The sequence below is a fragment of the Neodiprion virginianus genome, chromosome 5 (assembly GCF_021901495.1).
Source record: "Neodiprion virginianus isolate iyNeoVirg1 chromosome 5, iyNeoVirg1.1, whole genome shotgun sequence".
Lineage (NCBI taxonomy): Eukaryota > Metazoa > Arthropoda > Insecta > Hymenoptera > Diprionidae > Neodiprion > Neodiprion virginianus.
In genome coordinates, this window is record NC_060881.1 from 13,513,114 (window position 1) to 13,533,785 (window position 20,672).

The 20,672-nt window shown below is 38.1% G+C and overlaps 1 protein-coding gene across 7 annotated transcripts in view; it reads left to right on the forward strand.

The window, feature by feature from the left end:
• The window catches only part of LOC124305499 (sodium/calcium exchanger 1), a 1,112,430-nt gene that overhangs the window by 597,999 nt on the left and 493,759 nt on the right, over positions 1-20,672 (forward strand). For 6 of the 7 annotated variants that reach the window (XM_046765025.1, XM_046765028.1, XM_046765030.1 and 3 more), the window contains exon 5: positions 10,486-10,665. The exons of the other annotated variant lie outside the window; for it this stretch is intronic. In XM_046765025.1, the coding sequence (XP_046620981.1) occupies positions 10,486-10,665 (180 nt within the window). The remainder of the gene's footprint in view (positions 1-10,485; positions 10,666-20,672) is intronic. 7 annotated transcript variants of the gene reach the window in all.

Consider the following 20,672-nt stretch of genomic DNA (forward strand, 5'->3'; position numbering starts at 1 on the left):
CTTGCTTCTGAACCCAAACTGATGATCTACTAGTATGTTATTTTTTTCATTATGTTGTATGAGTCTCTTGAGAATCATCTTGACTTTACTCATCGTCGGAAGAAGACTAATTGGACGATGACTACTAGGATCTGTGCTTACTTCGCCAGGTTTTTTTATTGGGACAATTTGTCGTATCTTCCAGTACTGCGGAAAGTAGGATAACTTGATTGAGTTATTTATTATATATGTGAGTTGTTACAAGTGCCTTTCGAGGAAAATTTTTAAGAACTATATTCTGTATTTTTGTGAAGAAATTCGTGACCAGGAGGTTGATTGAAGATGAAATTAGTCGAAAATTCCGGTCAGGTAAAGAAGTTTAATTATTTGAAAAACGTAAACATAATAAATGTTTCCGGCATTTTGGACGGAAGTGACTAGTGGAAGTGACTTCCGTCCAAAATGCTGAACTAGCAACACCTAAGCATGTGTTACGTGGGGGTGAGGGTGTACTGAGCGGTGGTAGTTAATGATTAATTGAATAATCAAGCTCCCACGTAACGACAATGAATAATTATTAAAACTAAGAGAAGACCTACCTTTCGATAAGCCGGTAATTTGTAGGATCGTGTTGCTATAGTCCTGTACAGGTCTGTGAGGTTTGTTTAAATTGTTGAGGCAATTTTATAATAAAGAAAGTGAGAAGAAGGTCGTTCAAAATAATTGTTTAATATGATTTAACTGGTAAAAGATGAAGTATATTCTGTTTCGATTTGGTTATTGAAATGTCTGGTAACAATCAATGGTGATAATGATATATGAGCCGAAAATGACAATTTATAAAGTGTTCAAGTTCATACAAATCGTGTGTTATAATATTCTAAAGGATATTATTATTTGGTACCAGGAACATCTACTCTGAACGATGGTTAACTAACTGGTCGTGATTATTGGATTGTATCTCTCTTTTTAGATTATCTTGAATCAATTAGATATATATATATATTATGGTTAAGTCTTATTCGTTAATTCTTGGAAACAATAAGTACGATTTAATTGGGGGTAGTGAAGCTCGCCACCAATTCTAGACTTGATTTTGAATGAAAATTACTGAAGTAGATTTTGATTATAAAGGTGAAACAAGAATTCGTTTAATTTCGAAGATTAACACTCGGATTGACTTAGCTTTAGGTGAATCGGTCGACGAGATTGAGAGCCGTCGGATCGTGTCGGTCTGCGTCGGTAGAATGCTGGATCAGGGGCCTCACCTCAAGTTTGGAAGAGTTGATCAATCGAACGATGTTGAACGTCGGTCACTTAGTCTTTTAGATTTGGAATTATATTTAAGATTACCTGATTCGATTGAATCAGGGCCGAACTCAATTTAATTATGGAAAATGGAATATCATAAAAATGTCTATTCACAGAAAAGATGAAAACGTTGAAGAAAGTGAGTCTCTTGCAGCTAATAGAATAACTGAATGCTCGAATTTGACGAATTAGCGCGAGACTTTAGGCCGGTCACAACTAAGATTTTCCGAACGCTACTATTGCTCGAGAGGGCTAATCCGGGTTTACGTCCACGCACTTCGCGACTTGACAGACGTAAGACATGGCTGCTTGGGCCAGAGGGTATTAATAGAGAAAAATCTGCAGTTGCAATAAGTTGCAACAGTAATTAGCCGATTAAGTGCGGGGGCGACCTCCCGGTGTCGAAATCTACATGGTCAGCGCTAGTTCGCGTCATTCGATGGTATTCCAACGATTCTCAATCTCGTCACTTATACGTACAAGATGTTAACAGAAGGTATCTTAAGATAATTCTCACGCATTCATCCACACATCTTAACAAATAATCTATTTTAATTTGGTGGTTCCAAAGGTAGTGGTTTATCCTAATTATTGATGATAATTTTGACTTAAAAAGAGAGATATTCCCGGGCTGAGCGCCGCTGTTACTAGGTCAGTAATTTTATAGCGCGATTCCTGGTGTCAGCAAATAAGATACAATGTCAGCAGATGCCGAGGACTGTACGTGACCTTATTAGAATATGAGATTGTTATGAAATAATCAAAGAAATGAAATGAAATGGAATTTTGAAAAAGGTACGCCAAGGCGGTACGTCGGGGCGTAACACATGAACTGGTCGTCAAATTTTAAATTTTCCTGAGGATGATCGGCAGGGCCCGGCCGAAACGTCGGAAACGTTTATTATGTTTACGTTTTCCAAATAATTAAACTTCTTCACCTAACCGGAATTTTCGACTAATTTCATCTTCTATATTCTGTATAGTGTCTTGTCCTGGTACTATTTTAGAAGGTAGCTTTTTAATTATAGATGACAGTTCGCGTGGCGATGTTATAAACTTATCCGAATTTTCATCATCAATTTCTTCTAGATATTTCTTTACCTGTTTTATTATGTTTACCTGATCAGATGTATTATTAACTAGATCTATATTATGAACCTGTTCAAATTGGTCTGCCAGCATATTGGCTTTATCGTAGTCAGTGAAGGCTTCAACTCCATGGTTTACCAGCGATGGGATGTTGTTGTCCTCCATTTTCAGTATTTTAGTCATTCTCCACAGTGAGTTGTCATTAGGATTCAACTTTTTCAATTTTTTGGACCAATACTTATTTCTGTGATTGATTATAGTTGTTCTTATTTGATGAGTGAGTCTAGTTACTTCAACTTTGTCTTTATTTTGCCTAGAGCGCTGCCAGATTTTCCTGAGGTGGTTTCTTTGCTCGATCATTCGCAGTATACTATATGGTAGTTTGTCATGCAGGTTTTTAAAGGTTGTTTTAGGGATAATTTTATCGATACTATTGCGGATGTCGGTGGTGAATTTCAGTATTGTTTGATCTAGCTCATCTTTTGTTTTGATTGTTGATGTGAGGATTGTTTTCTGATCAAGGTGTTTTCTAAATTTAACCCAGTCTGCTTTTTTGTATTCATGGGCTGTTTTCTAAGCACAGATTTTTTCTTGTGATCCTAGTTCAATTACAACCGGTGTGTGATCTGAGTTGAGTTCATGTAGGACTTTCATGTGTGAAACTTGACTGATGTTTTTATTTATAGCAATGTCTATGGTGGTAGGTGTGGAATTATTAGTGGGATAGTGTGTTGGTTGTGGTGCGCTGTAGAACTCACGAACAGCCTGTGCAAAACAGATTTGTAAATAAAAAAAGCAAACCAAATCGAAAAAGTAAGATAAAAAGGAAAAGTGGACGTCAAGCCAATGAAACTTTTTTCCGATAATACCAGATCCGCTGCGTCAATATCAAAAAATATAAACCTTACGATTGAAATTGATGAAGAAGAGTGGTATTGCGGAATCTGTGTAATAGCTAAGATCGAAGACATGGTTCAATGTTACACTTGTGAGACTGGTATCATCAATCCTTTGTTGGATGTAAGCCTGAATCAAAGAAATATTTATGCTTCACCTGCAAATAAAGACTGAGACAACAAACAGTTTTATCAGAAAGTACCGAAGAAGAGTTCAAATCCGAGATAAGCTAGCTATATTGATAGATAAAGTGATTTTAAATACTTTATATGTATAAGCAATATCAAATCAAATTATCCTACATATGCTACGTTAAGGGGAGACTTCGGTGAAATTTTCGTCAAAAATGACGGAAAAATTTGGCATAGCTGAAATATTTTGTTTAATGTGTTTTTTGGCACCATGAAGAAATTTTTCAACTTCTGACTATCATAATGGGTCCGTATTTCAAATTTTTCAAAATCCGCCTTTGGATTCATGATGAGTGACGCAAAAAACATTTGAATACCATTTCGGCCAAAGTCCGTTAATCTGTTCCATTATTTTTTTAAAATGAAATAAAGAAAAGTTTACGGACGGCCTGTGCGCCGTCATCGGTCGGTAAGATTGCAGATAACTCTCGTACCGGTTATTTTGATATATACTCTAAGCATCTAGGTATACAAATTTCTATGGTTTAGCAGTTGTTTCCCACGAATGTGTTTGTCAAGCCATTTTTCGAACGAGAGATTTGATGAACTGTGACAAATGTTTCTTGTGGTTTGAACTACTCCGACGTAATTTTTTTATAAAATGGGTGAAAATCACACGAACCAATGACACTTCGGCAAGGCCACCCTTCGAATTAAACAGGCGAATAGTTGATGGGATGATCGGCGTTAGACTCGGACACTCAAGTATGAAAAAATTCTGTATCTTAGTGCGTGTGAAAGGCAAGAGTGTCTGTAACTTGTGGAAAACTCATGTGGACCAGTTGACTGCAAAGACTGAGAAGTTAGAAGCTAGAGTTTTCGAGAAAGCTATAAAAACTGTTAAAACAGCGCATGAGGTGATAGATCCTTCAATGAAGAGTAGAGTAGTACAGTACTAGGCGTCGGAGTATCTTACAATAGTACGTCGTAGAAACGAGGCTTCACATCGTTATATGGAGTAGGAATAGTCATTGACATCCTTATTGTACTGGCCATCGATTACCAGGTACCCTCAAAATACTCCCAGATGTGTGTCCTTGTCGCAGCCCAACTAGATGCTACTTTGCCCAATTTTGCAGTGCGGCAAGATGGCTACGAATCAGAGTGCAGTAAAAACTACAGTAGCAACCGCAGTTGCTGAGTTCGAAATGGGAGCACTCCATGCTCAAAAGGCAAACATATCAGTGAGGTCTGACAAAGTGGCAGATGATGCAAAAAAGATGATGCCAGATGAAAGCGTAAGGCTGAATGGAAAGCAACGACGAAGTGCAAGAAAACCAGACGAACAGTGAAAATTAAAAAAACTGCTGCGGAGAAGGCTGAAACAGAAACCGAAATGACAACATATGGTGTCAGGAAATTCTAACGGTTTCTTTACACGACTAATTTGCAAGCAGTCAGCTCCCAAGTTAAATTCAGGTATATTATTGTATAGGCTGTGCTTTCATGTCCCGGAATGAGTTCATTGAAAATTGAATGATTCTGGACGAAGAAGCAGAGTAAGAAGAGGATTGACCTCAGAACAGTTACGCAGAAGCCGATTGGATACAAACTGGCACTGAGGAATGGAATTGAAGATCAATCAAAACTGCGATAGGCACTGACGAGCGACACATCATTTATCAATATTATTAGTTACATTCTGAGATAAATTTTGAACTCGATTCAAATAAATGGAATTCTAAAAAAAAATAAAAAAATTACTGAATAATGAATTCTTTTCGGTTTGACCCAATTTTATATGGTCCAAATCAATGTTAAAGTCAACTTAATCAAAGTGTCTTATCTCTACAGTAAATAACTCATTCTGTGCATACTTCATATTTGCTTCTAAGAAGGTCATGAAACTGAATTCATTCAATCGCGTTTATCTCAGAACTATGTTTTCAGGTATTCAAAAAATTCTTTGCGCAATAGGTTTCATTCAATTAATTTACCCTCTGACAGGTATATTCAAAGACATATTATCTTGAAATTGTTGCAGGGAATTTTAGCTCCGGTGAATATAACTCATTTCCCAGCCTATAATATACGAAAAATTGTAGCAAAAAAAAAAAAATCAAACTATTGATATAATAGTTTCAATGACTTAGAAATCTCTAATCAAAAATTGCCTGCTACAATTTCTAGTTTATGGTTTTAAATGTATCCACAAAAAATTTCAACCTTCTACGATGAAACCTAATGCGCAAGGGATGTTTCGAAGAAATCTTAGAAAAAAATGCATAATTTTGGAATTACTTTACCTATTGAGCTGAATTTTGGATCAGATCCGAGTTTTAGGATTATTAATAAGTGGTCCAAATTTCAATGAAATTGATACCAAAATACGGGACTTCTTTTTTCACCGACGTCTCCCCTTAAGTAAAAAGAAAGTTCAAATTAGAAATAAGTGGAATACTTTACATGAACAAGACCTATCATGTCAAGTTATTTTAGGTATGCTACTTACTGCCAATATTATTACAATTACAAACTTACTTTGGCCAAAAGATTAATTTATCGTTACGGAACTACGTTAAGAACATTCAAAAAGTGCAATGTCGAGCAATGTTACCCTAATCTTTGATACACGATATCAATAATGATAAGATGTTGAGAAGCTTTAGTATGTTATGTGAAAAACTATGGCATTATAGATTTAACTTGAAATGGGTTATTATTCATGTTTTCTTGAATTTTAGGGTGGTACGATTCACCTTACCGGTAGTACGATTTAGCCTACTAGTTGGCTAAGTCGTACCATTTGCAGAGATTCAAGAAAAGAAATTGTTTTCCCCTTTACTTTTAATTTGAAACTACGCTAATTTTTCTAGTTATTTCTAAAGAAATATAGTATATGAAAAATATTGGTTCGGTGTTATTTGAGAAATGGAGAAAAAAATTTGAATCGGAAAGTCCACAGTGGTACGACCCAGCCGTCTTTCCCCTATACCGGGACGATCTCTGGAAACTTGAACATCAACCGCGCATGCGTGAGTTCTATCGGGTGTTCATGCAGGCTTGCCATCCCAAAGTTCAGCTGTTAAACTGTTTATGGCGAAAATGTAGTTGATACGAATTTTCGAGGTTAGAATCTCAAATAATCGAGGTAATGACTCGGAAAGCTTTGCGAAGCATTGGTTACTGGGTCGGAAAGTTGATTCTTCAAAGGACGTTCGGAATTTAATGCTTATGCTCTTTGAAAATTCAAACGTATACATTTTGTGTACATTGGCCCCCCGCATCGCAGCCAAAAACATCGCTGCCGGAAGATTTCGCCAACCAATGGGGTTGAATTATTTGGCGCATGCGCCGTTTATTTTCAAGTTACAAGAGATTGTCTCGATATATGGTCAGACATGGACTTTTTTTGCCCGGGCTGTTGGTGAAGTATCCAAGTGGTGGCAGCGATATCACAATGGGTTGGCTCTTGGCCAGGAACTGTAGATAATCGGTGGTCCTTGCTTTACATTATGCACGACGGTTCTCACAATTAAGGTAGGCATTCATCGGAAGTCAAAATGATGTTTTCTTCTCTTTAGCTGGTTGCACGTTGCTGTCGACCTGACCTGTGACTTCCACGATACGGTATTCAGTTCACGTGGTGTGGCGTTCTCGAAGCTGATTTTCATAGCTTGCTACAATATGAAAAAATTAATAAGCTTTCAATATCATTTCTTTATCAGAAAAGCTAACTGTTCCTTTCAAGTCTTGATGTCAGACGTGTCTCCATCGCTTTTATCGGTTTTGGGTGAAGTGAGGGAATGCGATATTTTCAACCTAATGATGGGTATGAAATACCACGCCATATTACGAAACAAACTTATTCGTACAAAGAAATTAAATTGAAATTTTAGGCATTTAGGATCAACCACAATAAAACTGTTTGGGAATCGTATTACTGCCATACGTTGAACTTACAAACTAACTGCCTGAGGTGCCCCCCCCCCCCCCCCGCCCCCGATTTCAACCATTAGAGGATATGATATTCTTCATCGAAATCTAAGCGAGACATATTTTTTTTCATCGGCGGAAAAACGGTTCAAAGGGGTGAAATCAGCCCCCAAAATTGGGCATCCTCGGTGGTTGCTTCATAGTTTCGCATACTTCCAGTTGAGATATTTGAATGAAACCAATTGAAGAATAATTCCTATGACGAATAATGAAAAATGCATTTTGTCCGGTTGCGACGGGGTTGAATAGTCAAAAATTGTAGGGGATGAAAGTTGAAAAATTTTTATAATCAAAAAACTATTGTTGGGATTTTAATGAAATTAATTGCATTTGAAATAACAGAAAAGAGTAGGGGACACGTGTTCTTGCGTTTTTCGGAATAACGTCACTTAGGGAATGAACTACTCTTATACACGTGCAACCGATTTCCCATTACAAGCGCACTTTTTTACTTCAATTCGTCTTATTCAACATTACAAAGCTCTTTCTGAGTAACAATTTAGGAGCTTTATCGTTTCAAGAAATTTCGGTTGCATTTATAACGAAAACCACTCCTACAAATTTCCCAACGGGTTCTGGCACAGTTTCTTTCAGGATCGTGAAATCTTCCGGAGCCCGGTATTTTAGTAGTTTGTGAGGTTACTGGAATCGATTCCGTGCTTATAATTTTGGAATCAACACGGCTAATGCTGTAAACATTTAGGACTTTGTTGATTATTTTTTTCCAAAACATTGAAAGAAATCGGAAAGTTAACATGGAATAGCTTGTATGCCATTGAAATAATTCAAGTTATCTTGTGATACAGAAGCACCAAAACAATCATATTTTGTTTCGACGAAGTTCTGATTTTATCTGCCTGTTGCGACGTATCATGCGAGACATATGATAAAAATGAATATGTTTTTCTGGTTGACTGGCGCGTAAAAAACATTAGAGGTTAAAAATAGCTTGCCGCACCGCTCTCGCGACTGTTTAAATTCTCACTAGAAGTTCGGGTGGCCAGTTCAATAGATGTAGTCATTATGTGCAGCCGAGCATCAATTGATATTATTAATTCTGACCTTGCAATTTTGGAATCATTGTATGCTGCCAATTTTCAGCTCATATTCTCAAATCGACTGTGGTGTGTTTGCATAAGTTGTTTGTTGCTTATATGTTATTGAAAATTTGAAAGTGCAATAATTCTTTTCCATAACAAAGATGAGAATCAATCCCTTCAACGTTATACGGTTACTTGTGAAAACATTTTAAGCGATTAATATTACTCAAACGCCTGGAAGTAACGAGGACGTACAGTTGAAAAATCATTTTGAAACTATATTGTTAAATGCAATAAAGGAATACACTTGCGTTGAGATGGAGGAAGAAAGTTTCTTGTACTTTGCAGAACCGTATGAAAATTTATAAATGGAAATAGTGGAGGATGAAGAATGTGCATCGGCAATTTATGAAAATCGCCTCCAGACGCATGCACTGGCAAGGACGAGAACTCATTGTACGAATACAAGCCAAGAGCAGTTGATCACTGGAGGTCTGGAGAAAAAAAAATTCGAACATTGAAAGTGTCCGCCAGAAGTTCAAAAAAGTGAAATCTGTTCGCCAATTACGTCACTGGGTTCATTATCTTAATGAGGGCGGAACATACAAGGAAAAAATAGCTAGAATTTGTGACTATACATGGCGAAACTTCAAATTCGCTGTTGATGCTGGATTACCAGTGCACGATAATGATTTACAAAGGTGGGTGCTACAATCCCAAAAAGCAACAGGCTATAAAGACTTTCGGTTAAAAGCATCTAAACATTGGGTGAATTCGTTCAAAATTGCCCATCGTATTGTATCGAGGAAAATTCATCGCCAAAAAAAACCATTGAAAATACCGAAAGTTTGAGAAAACTAGCTGAACAATTCGTACAAGGTGTAAACTTATCGAATTTGTATAATTCAGAGCAAAGTGGTTTCGAATTAAGCGTCACAAGAGAACTTGAATTTCTTCAACGGTATACAAGCCCTTCCAGATTAACTTTCCGATTTCTTTCAATGTTTTGGAAAAAAATAATAACCAAAGTCCTAAATGTTTACAGCATTAGCCGTGTTGATTCCAAAATTGTAAGCTCGCAATCGATTCCAGTAACCTCAAAAACTACTGAAATACCGGGCTCCGGAAGATTTCATGACCGTAAAAGAAACTATGCCAGAAACCGTTCGGCAATTTGTGGGATTGGTTTTTGTTATAAATGCAACCGAAATTTATTGAAAAGAAGTTCCTGAATTGTTGCTTAGAAAGAGCTTTGTAATGTTGAATTAGACGAATTAAAGCAAAATAGTGCGATTCTAATGGGAATTCAGCTGCACGTGTATAAGAGTAGTTCATCCCCTAAGTGACGTTATTTCGAAAAACGCAAAAACACGTATCCTCTACTTTTTTCTGCTGTGTCAAATGCCATTAATTTCATTAAAATCCCAACAATAGTTTCTTAGTTATAAAAACTTTTTAACTCTCAACCCCTACAATTTTCGACTATTCAACCCCGTCGCAACCGGCCAAAATGAATTTTTCGTTATTCATGATAGGAATTATTCTCCAATTGGTTTCATTCAAATATCTCAACTGGAAGTACGCGAAACTATGAAACAACCAGTGAGGATGCCCAATTTTGGGGATTAATTTCACCCCTTGAAACCGTTTTTCCGCCGATAAAAAAAAAATACGTGTCGCTTAGATTTCGATGAAGAATAACATATCCTGAAATGGTCGACATCGGGGGGGGGGGGGCACCTCAGGCAGTTTCCTTGTTAGTAATTTTCTGTACGTCTTTACGAACCTCTGTATGTATCTGTGACTGTTTGCAACACTTGTTATCATCCTCTTCCCTAGACCATAGTTCAGTAGGCGTAGGCTTATAATGAAACGTTGTGTTGGAAACATGTGGCGATGGTGTACCTGTTCGCGAATTACCCTTATACTTGACTATATAAAAACTACTTCAGTGTGGTTACAACCGTTCATTCACCGTAAATAACTTTATGCGGAGTAAGATAAACTTGATGTATGAAGTATGGTATATACCTTTTCCACAGGGACGAGTTCATGGAAGGAGCAGTTCACGGAGGCCTTGACCGTCAGTGGCGATGGACGGGGAGACAATGAGAATAGCGACGGGAGCCCGAGCCAAGCCGCATCCCCAAGCACCATGGACTACTTTATGCACTCACTTACCATATTCTGGAAATTTCTCTTCGCCTTTATCCCGCCCACAGGTTAGTTGATCATCAACAAAAACTTATAATTATTTTCGAAATACTGTACACGAATCGAAATTTCATAATTATTATGTGATGGTTTTCAAAAAATATTTTTCAAAGTATAAAGAATAAGTAAAAAGAAAGTTGACAACGTTTCTATACGGGCATAAATAATGAAGTATCACCCTATCGTCAGACACATATGATCCCTCTCAAACCTATAGATATTATTATGTGAGGCCAAATTCTTAAGCGGTTGTTAACAAACACACTTAATCAACTGAATAATCAAAAATCGAAGGAATTCACCTGAAAGTGAACTTCGAATGGAATTACACAAGAGTCTTGCTCGAAATGATCACATAAGTAATATCAGTAGATTCGACAAGATTATGCTGCGTTTCAGAAAGTAAAAAAAAAAAACCGATACCGTGTTACCGTCTAGGGATGCACAATTTTCCCATTCTTCATATTTTTCGAGTTATCCGTAGTCTGTGGAAAGGCATTTGGGTGGAAATTTAAGGTGGAATGTTTTCAACTTAATCGAGACTCTCATGTAATTCCAATCAAACGTCACTCACTTGTTCGATTTTGAATTATATTTAGAGTCTCGTTCTTTGAGATCATATTGATAAACATTCAGAGTATCTATTTTATTGAATGATAGCAGTTCCCATTTCATTTTTATTTAATGATTTTCAGGATTTATTTTATTGTTGAGACTTAATATGATTGACTAGTATTGCCTTGACTAGTATTAACAATATAAGCTTACGTTAAGTATTGTTATGTAATTTTAAAGGTCAGGTTACTATAGAGATTTTTCAAGATTGCGACAAGTAATGCAAGGACATGATTTGTTAAGCATCGTAGGAAACGGTGAAAAGAAAGGTTCTGTCTGGCTTGACAGTGTCACGTGCGGAGCGGTCTCGCACGCGACGACTTAACCCTCTAGGTAACTAGGTAGAGGTTTATATTTATTTTTTATGTGGGTTAGGAGGTGAACGTCCTCTACAGGGCGTTCCCCGGGAATAGGGTTAGAGGATTTCAATTTATCGTACCAAAATGTTATGATGGAAAGCCAAATGAAAATGTTTAATAAAATCAAATGAAGTAAAAGCAGAGAATTTTGAGACAAGGAAGCTTACAATTATCTTTAACTCAATGCTACTCTCTCTCTCTCCCTCTCACTTACTCTTCGCTGGTTCGGCTTCGAACTCGCTGAACAGCTCACACCTTCACACTCACACTTGCTTACAAACTACACTGCTCTAAGTAGTTCGTTGCTTAACGTTCTGCACTTATTACTAGCTTCGCAAGACTTATATCGCGACGCGAGAAGCCTTTCTGGCCGTGTGTAGGATTAGAGTACTATACTCTAATCGTCGGTGTCGGAAAAAGGGCTTATAGCTCTATACGCGGTAGCTTAGAAGGAGCCGGGTTCCGTTGATGTCGTTTCTCAAGCGGTCTCAAACGGGACTAACCTCGCTCGCTCGTCCGACACCCCTTGGAACGTCGGGCGGCGAGCGAGGTTTTTTGCTGAATTTGCAATTTTGGAACAAAGGCTCGCCTCGCGACTGTCATCCTCGAAGCGCGTGATCTCGCGCTCGCCTCATCCCGGTGTTGATTACACCCGGGATCTGGTGGGCGCGAAGACGCTCACGTTGCTGGCCGTCCAACTACGCCGTTGCGCTCGGTTGTTCCACGAACTGTCAATAATGAAATATTTTATATAGATTAACTAATATATTTAAGCTATGCTGCCTTGTCTCTAAAGATAATAATAACTGACATAATTTGTGATATATTGGATATGAATGAATACTCTTCCTTTTTATACTATTCTATTGCATTTTCGTGTCACTCGCTTAGCTCAAAATAATCAAATGAATATCTACTATTATTTGTTACGTTTCAGGAGTTCTGGTAGTGCTCAATGTGGCTGACTTCGGTGACAGCTTCGATCGCATTAACTTTCAAGAATTACCGAAACGTTTTCGTAATCCTTTATCAATAAACAACCCTTCTGATTTAATCAGATTTGTCCACTACACAGATTTATCGATAAAAACGAGGTGAACAGTTGAAGGCAATGGCCATTATACAGTGATTGTACGACGAAGTGGAGGTGCTCAGTTGCAATATCATGAAATGTGTGGAAAATCGAAACAATTAATGATACCTTCGCACCAAATCCGAAACTGATAATATTTAAACGCACGGAGATAAACAATTAAACAAAGTCTTGGATATAAATTTGGCAGCGTGTTTATTTTCCCGTAATTCAACCACGATATAAGACTCAAAGGTGGAATTCATAAGCCTCACCTATGCGTAGAAAGTAATGTAAAAACCTCATGGGTTTACCACTTCTCTCTTGTGATTTAGGGATTGAGGGAGTACCTTTTCGAGAGAGGGATGATATTTATACCTCTTAATTATTACGACTAAACGGCAAAAAATCAACAGCAAAATATTTTTTCATTGGTGTTCTACTACTTCTTATGCATGCTACTGCTAATAAACCGGTATCACTAACGATTTTGGTGCAAACATTAAAGTAACAAAGCCAGGAAAGAAAGTTTATGGCCTAAATTTTGGAGCAACAAAATCCTCGACTCGTATTTGCTGAGCAACGAATTCTGGAAGGGAGATTGTGGCCTAAATCGCGGAGCAACAAATTCTCTGACTCGTGTTTGGAGAGCCTCAAATGCGGGGAGAGACACTGTAGCCCAAATTGCGGGGCAACAAACTCCCCGACTCGGTTTTGCTGAGTAACAAATGCGGGAAGAGAAATTGTGGCTACAATCTCAGAGTAACAATTTCCCCGAGTCGTATTTGCTGAGCTACAAATGCAGGAAGGAGACTCATCGCCGAACTGTTAGGTACTACGTTTCATACTGTAGATTGACGACTATAAGAGCAATTGTGCTTTCGAGGTATAGCGACGAGAATTCTGAATAGTCGGGGCACGGTAAAAAATTTGGACCGCAGACGTTTTTCGAGAAAGTACATCAGCGAGCAGAAATCACGCACGACAACTTGAAGAAATAACGCTATCCCACCGGTTCTCTTGTGCTTGGGGGTATGAGCGTTAGATTTTGAGTAAGTAATAATATTTATGCTTCGAAATAGCAGTAAAATATGGTATTTATTACTAATTTTTCAATTTGTTTCCCAGGCGTGGTTTTGCTAGCTTTATTTTGAGCTGACATTGCCGTCGATTCCGGCGAAACGGTTGGAGCAACAAAATCGGGAATGGGGCAACAAATTAGCAACAAAAGAGCATTAAAGCCTGAATCTTATCTAAACTCATTCTTCCAAGGTGAATTAATCCAGCTTAGATTACATGTTGGCGCAAGGTTTTTGTACCATAGAGGCTTTTTGAGGATCGTATCTAAAAAAAAAAGTTATTGCACACTCTGAAATTTTCATGATTTAATCTTTGGAGTATGACGAACAATTCAATCGTTGAAAAAACGATTTTGAGGAGGACCTTACGTTGCAAGTACTATTTGTTTCAAACCCTCACATATTTATAGCATAAACGAATGAAGCCATTTTTCCGTTCAGTACTACATGCACAGTTCAAGTGATTCTGGATTTTCTCTAAAGATTTCGTTTTCCTTTCTACGCGATTGCTTACACACCAGAACCTTTTAAAAAAATTAGATTTTTTATACTTTAAGACTTCGAAAATTCATAACTGCGAAATATTGCACATCATGGTGAAATAAAGAAAACTGTGTGAATTATTTTCTTATTCAGTACAAGGAAGAAAATATTTGAGGTGATTTTATTGTTCAATTGTAAATATTATACGTAATGACCCATATATATCTACTCAATGCTGCTATATTGAGTACCTTGGCCCGGCGGACACTACAAAGTGCTGTTTGACCATGCGGCAACGATCGAACACCGATCTTTTTAAGGGGATGCCTTAGTCGGTTTCGACATTGTCGTATTTATCTCCAAATGTTTGGGTCCACGTTTTACAGACCCAAGAAAAAGGCTTAACAGCCCCATTCTATACTCGATTCTGAACAAAACCTCTCCAATACATCTTCATTTGACACTGGAATCAACAAATGGCATGAATTTCACGAAGTTTCTTTGTGATTTCGTGAAATCCGGACCATTTCTTCACTTTTACGTCAAATGAAAATGTATTGGAGTATTTTTGTTCAGAATTGCGTATAGAATTGGGCTGTCAAGCTCTTTTCCTGGGTTTGAGATACGTAGACTTAAATATTTGGACATATATACGATAACGTTGAAATCGACTAGAGTACTCCCCTAATGAAGAATGTAATGAACTGAACATGTTGATATCTTCTATGTTTCGATACGCATTTCTTACATGTATAGCTCCAACATCAATGTACGATACTATTCTATATGCTCGGCATGTGGAAAGGTATCAAAGGATTAGAGAATATTAAAACGTGCGCTTGGTTACAAGGCGTAGGGGCAACTGCCTTTATTTCACACTGGTCATCTTGAGCTTACACATACGAGTATATACATGTCAATGAAGCTCAATCATACACTTCGTTTAAATTGAATCTGCCGCGCAACGAGAGCTCTAAGCTATACTGCTCTAGTCGATAGGACCGTGAGAGAACTACTCGAGTCGATTGAAGAGCTACAGAGGACATACACGACAGGTGCAAGAGGAGCACGAGAAAACTTATTCTAACATAATAAAATTGAGGGAATAAAAGCTTTAAATTTTGTTTCCCTTTTCCGGTAATATTTAAGATTATAAACCCGTTGTGAAGGGTAAACATTACAATTAAATAAAATTAAACTCTTTTCAGAGTAACTCAATGGAAGCATTATTTCACCACCACTACACCTCACAAGGCACCCATAAACATACATTATATAAATATACAATATATATACAGTGTAAATATGCGGCGCTCGTGACAACAATACGTAAATCTCGCGAAACTTTCGAGTTTTCCAAACTCCAGTTCTACTTCTGATGACGTTTATGTCAACGCTCTTGATGTCAGCTGTGGATGCTGCGGCATGTCTTGTATTATGCACCATGAACCGTTAATCTATGCCTAAATGTATTGAGCATGTTTCGATCCATTTCGTAATATTTCTAACCTGATAAATAAACTCTTCAACTTATTTCTGGGCTATTTTGTTGAAGTGAAGCAACAAAATTCCTTCTACGCGTACTTTTCTTCTTCTTCTGAAAACAGGAAAAGAGGTTTAATTGAGCAACGCGGGCTCTAAATCTTTTGAGCAGAGCCATGATCTCAATCTTAAATTACTCCGATGAGGGCGTAATGTCTTGAATTTGTATAAACGGTAGAGTTCGAATTTGGTTAGCAGTTCCTAATGCGAAAATATTCGCTGTTTCATAAGTCAACTAATTGTAAGTCAACTCTGAAGATTCAAGCGGCTCCAATGAATCTGCCCACTCCAAGACCTTTGCTATATTCGAGATATAGTGATTTTTGGGTTCTGTTGGAAGCAGCTTGGACATATAAAGAACGGGTAGAGGGTGGGATCTATTTACAAGGAAATTAGGTACCTCCGATGTCGCGGATCGGGTTCCCGTTTTCCGTGGTGAAAGTTAAAGACCTCCGAATTAACGTCGTTTTCAATGTTTGATCGAATTGGCCTTGGTTGCTGAGATACCGCGATTTGAAAATTTGAGATATTTTGGCGGAGTGGGGGCCGTTTTGGCTCGTGCGTGAACTACGTTAAGCGTGGACGTTGGAACCAATAGTTGGCGTAGCTGACATGGTAAGACGACGGACTAGAACGCTAAAGGTTCACGGATCGTGTCTACGTACGTTTTCGTTTTCAATTTTTTTTTGTTTTTTCTCCCAATTCATTATTCATATATTTTTTAATCTCTTATAAAACTGCATACGCAGGTAAATAAGACAATTAGAAAATATATATTATCAGTTTTATTCTCATATATTATACACCATGTTTTGGTCGTTTGACCAGAGTTCTTCTCTAACTTCAATCGGGATGGGATGAGTGAGTGAGAGGGTGAATAAATAAATAACACAATTTCGCGGGAAAGACAAGACGCTTGCTTCGGCATAAAAACCCTCACGGTGCAGAGGGAAAAGCCGAAGCAAGACGAGTGTTTATTAACTGCAAATCAGATCATCATAAACCAGGATAATACAGTCGCTGGTGCGTTCCTGGTCAACTATACTGAATGATCATTCAATAATCTTAAGCCAACTTATCTAAGTCTCCATGAGAAACCGTGCTCCGCAACTTCCACGCACTCGTGGAAGCAGGGAGTGGGGAGCGTCAAGGTGGCCCAATGCCGTGCAAACAGCGGTCCTGACGTCTCGGGAACCAACGCTGAAATGCAGTGACGCTCGCCCAGGGAGACGCGACACCCCCGGCCCAACCGGAGGGTGAAGCACGTCTCCCCCGACCGTGTTAAACAGATAAATCTTAAAACTACGCGAAACGAAATAATCGACGCGCGTGTCTAAGGAAAACCTAACACGTCCTACCTATTCGAGCGCTCGAGACTAACTAACTTGCGCTGCGCCCTCACCGGCCAAGCGAACGTACGTAACTGCCGATTCGAGTATCGGCTCACGAATTTCTGACGTGGGCAATAAGTACGTAATTTGAATTACTATAACGTTGAACTACTCGTCATGTGGAATAAGAAAGTAAATCTACTGTTGTGACTCTTTAGTCACCTTATACGTGGTCAATAGGTGCAACATACAAATATAACGAAACTAAAGTATTTGCTATGATAAATTTACAAAACTAATATAATAATAATAAAGTGGCGCGAACACACCACATGAACGTCATTATGCTATAATAATATAATAAAATGATTATTCTAATAACGAAGGCACAATTATAGAACAAAACATAAAATTGCGTAACAAATATAACTGTTCAAAACATAATTAATGTAATACACATATACAAATTTTGTGCCACGAAATCATTCTGATTCTTTTTCACTACTACTGATATGCCGACAAATTAAGGGGTGGAAACCATCATAAAAGCAAGTGAAGCACAAAGGCTATCAGGAAAGCAAACTTCGTTTACATTTTGAACAACTGTTCTGTTTAGCGTTAATTTGGTTGCAAACCGAGCACACTCTAACATATCTAAAACTGTTTGCGCGGACAATTGATCGGGGATTGAAGAAAGTATTTTGAGTGCATCATCTCTGCTATTCATCTGGCGGTCTTGTTGCCATAGATAAGTACTATTTCGCATTCGTTTGATGAATTTTTTTACTTTTCTATAGAAATAAACGTCGCACGGTTGGCAATAAGGTGTACAATCTACTGAAATAATTTTTCATTCACAGGTTGGATGGTTGTCTTCGTTGATGAAGGTCGAGTCAAACAGGGAAGAATTAGTTTGGCCTCCCTACGTATCAATTATTAAAAGGAAATCCTCCTGCTTCACGTACGGCTTCAAAACTTTTTCGAGAGATTCATTAAACAATTGCAAAGTTAATTTCCCCGATTTCGATGCAGTGACGATAACGTTCTCATAAATGCTTGTCAGTTCATTGATATGTGTTTGAATTCGCGGCCCAAATTGACCAGTTTGTTCTTGTAAACAAATGAAGACATGTGGAAGCAATTTACCAGAAGCTGTCATACAATACTGCGCATTGTATGAATAGGTTACTTTATTCAAGTCTCCCAAGTATATATAAGCTCTATTTTTTTGGGGTTAGGGAAATCAACCCATGAATAATATTATGTTGCGTTGCTCTGAAAACAAAGTATTTATTTAATTATTTCAATGTCTTATTTACACTATGTACAGTAACTCTCACCTGAAAACAAAGAAACGACAATTAAAATTTATTATCAAATTTATCGATCCCTTTTTACAACTTACCTTGATACTTTTCGCTTGGCTTTCTTTATAGCCCATGTGCTTTTATTTCATCTTCAAAACTTCTCTCCGCCATAAAGGACGGTCTTTAGCTTACTCGCAGAGGAGCGCGGCAATATTCAAATTAAAGAAATACATTTTCTTTACATATACATCAACCATTTTACCTCTCATGTGTGACAGAGTTCGATTTACACCAACACGGTACTCACAGCCAGATTGATCTGTGTTAATCACAAAATCTAGATCGTAGCTTGGAATCACTGTCGACACTTGCTGTGGGAAAAGTTTTGCAGATTCCATGAGAGCCTCTGGTGATTTCATTTCTGTTTGTTTGATATATTTGGTGACATTTCGCAGTCGAATCCGATGTCTTTTTTTGAGATCGCTCACCCACTGGGTTGATGCAGTAAAATTAAAGTTATCGTATTGTATCGCTGCAGCTAACGCCCATTATTAAAGCGTTCGTGTAGTGACAGGCTTCATACTTTTTCTCGCCCCAACAAATCGATCGTAAGTCCACTTGTCAATCATATTCCATTAGTCAAAAGATGTTCCTCCGTCTTTTATTTCTTCTTCCCAAATTTTCAATAGGCCTTTGTGTTTTAACGCTGTTCCTCCACGATTCTGTAGGGTCTTTGACGACCACTTCGGGTGTACCCTCGCCATAATAACAATTTTATTTTTGATTCGAACGGAACCTGTGCCATCCCACGAGGTCGTTTTGGGAATGGACAATATTCACTTTATGCAGACTTTGAAGATGATGTCGATGAAGATTTCATTAGTGATAATCGGGGGATGTAGCAGTTGTTTGGCTTTCGTCGGAAATTCCCATTTTCTCATCTTCCGAAAATAATTCCTCCGCTTCTGTCAGGTCAGCATCTTCTATGGTCGTTATTATTTGTTCGACCAACTTTTCGGCGGGAATGGTTGATTTCGTCGATGGATTTTCACATCCGGCATCGACAACGATATTCCTCTGACGCAAAGTTTTAACACATTCATAGAAATCATCTGTGACGTCTTCTTTTGAATGTATGAACTCGTAATCAATGATATCACTCTCCCAAAGAGATGGATTGCCGACTCACCAAGTACTTGAACGGTCTTCCATAATTGCACCAAAAATATTTTCACGGTGAAAACGTCTTGCTTTGTCGAGAATTGTAGTGAAACTGATGGCATAGAACACAGATCCAGGCCCTATATAGCACTATATAGATTACCTGACTAAAAACCGGTCTTAATCTGTCACGGAACAATGAAAAATATCCCTCCGGCCAAACCTTGTAAAGAAATGAATAAAACCTGGAATATTGTGTACGCTGGTCCACCTGCAGGATTTCTCATAACACATAAATACCTGGAATATCACATACCCTAATACACCTGCAGGATTTTCTATAACACATGAATACCTGGAATATGTACCCTGATTTTTCTATGGAACAAAAACAAGTACCTATAAACACTGACTTGCGCATGCAAAGTCTTATAAGGGATTGCAAAAATATATAAAAGATGAATAGGAAAATAAAAAAAAGTGGAAACAAAAATGTGCGTAGACGCGTACCGCAAACCTTGCGCGTTCTAGTCCGTCGCTTTACCGTATCAGCTACGCCAACTCTTGGTTTAATCGTCCACGCTTGACGCACTTCACGCCCGAGCCAAAACGGCCCCCACTCCGCCAAAACATTTCAAATATTCAAATGCCAATATCTGAGTAACCAAGGCCAATTCGATCAAAAATCAAAAACGACGTCAATCGGAGGTCATAAACTTTCACCATGGGAAACGGAAACCTGATCCGCGACATTGAAGAAACATGACCTCCTTGTGAGCCAGACTTGGAAATTTATAAGGCTCAATAGGACCTTATCCTTTTAATCGGCAGAATTTTATAGCGAAAATTTAAATCTGCAAACTTGAGAGAAATCAGGTGGTAACTTTTGGTTCCTAGGACTCGAGTTCCAGAGATTCTTGCCCTCGACCACGATTCTCTCACAGGCGGATAAGTCGCCTCGAAAAAAACTCTAGGCAGGATACGCAATTACTACTTTTGACCGCGTTGCCGGACTGACGTTGAAGATTGGTGTCGGAGATGCCGAATGTGCACAGCGAAGAAAGGA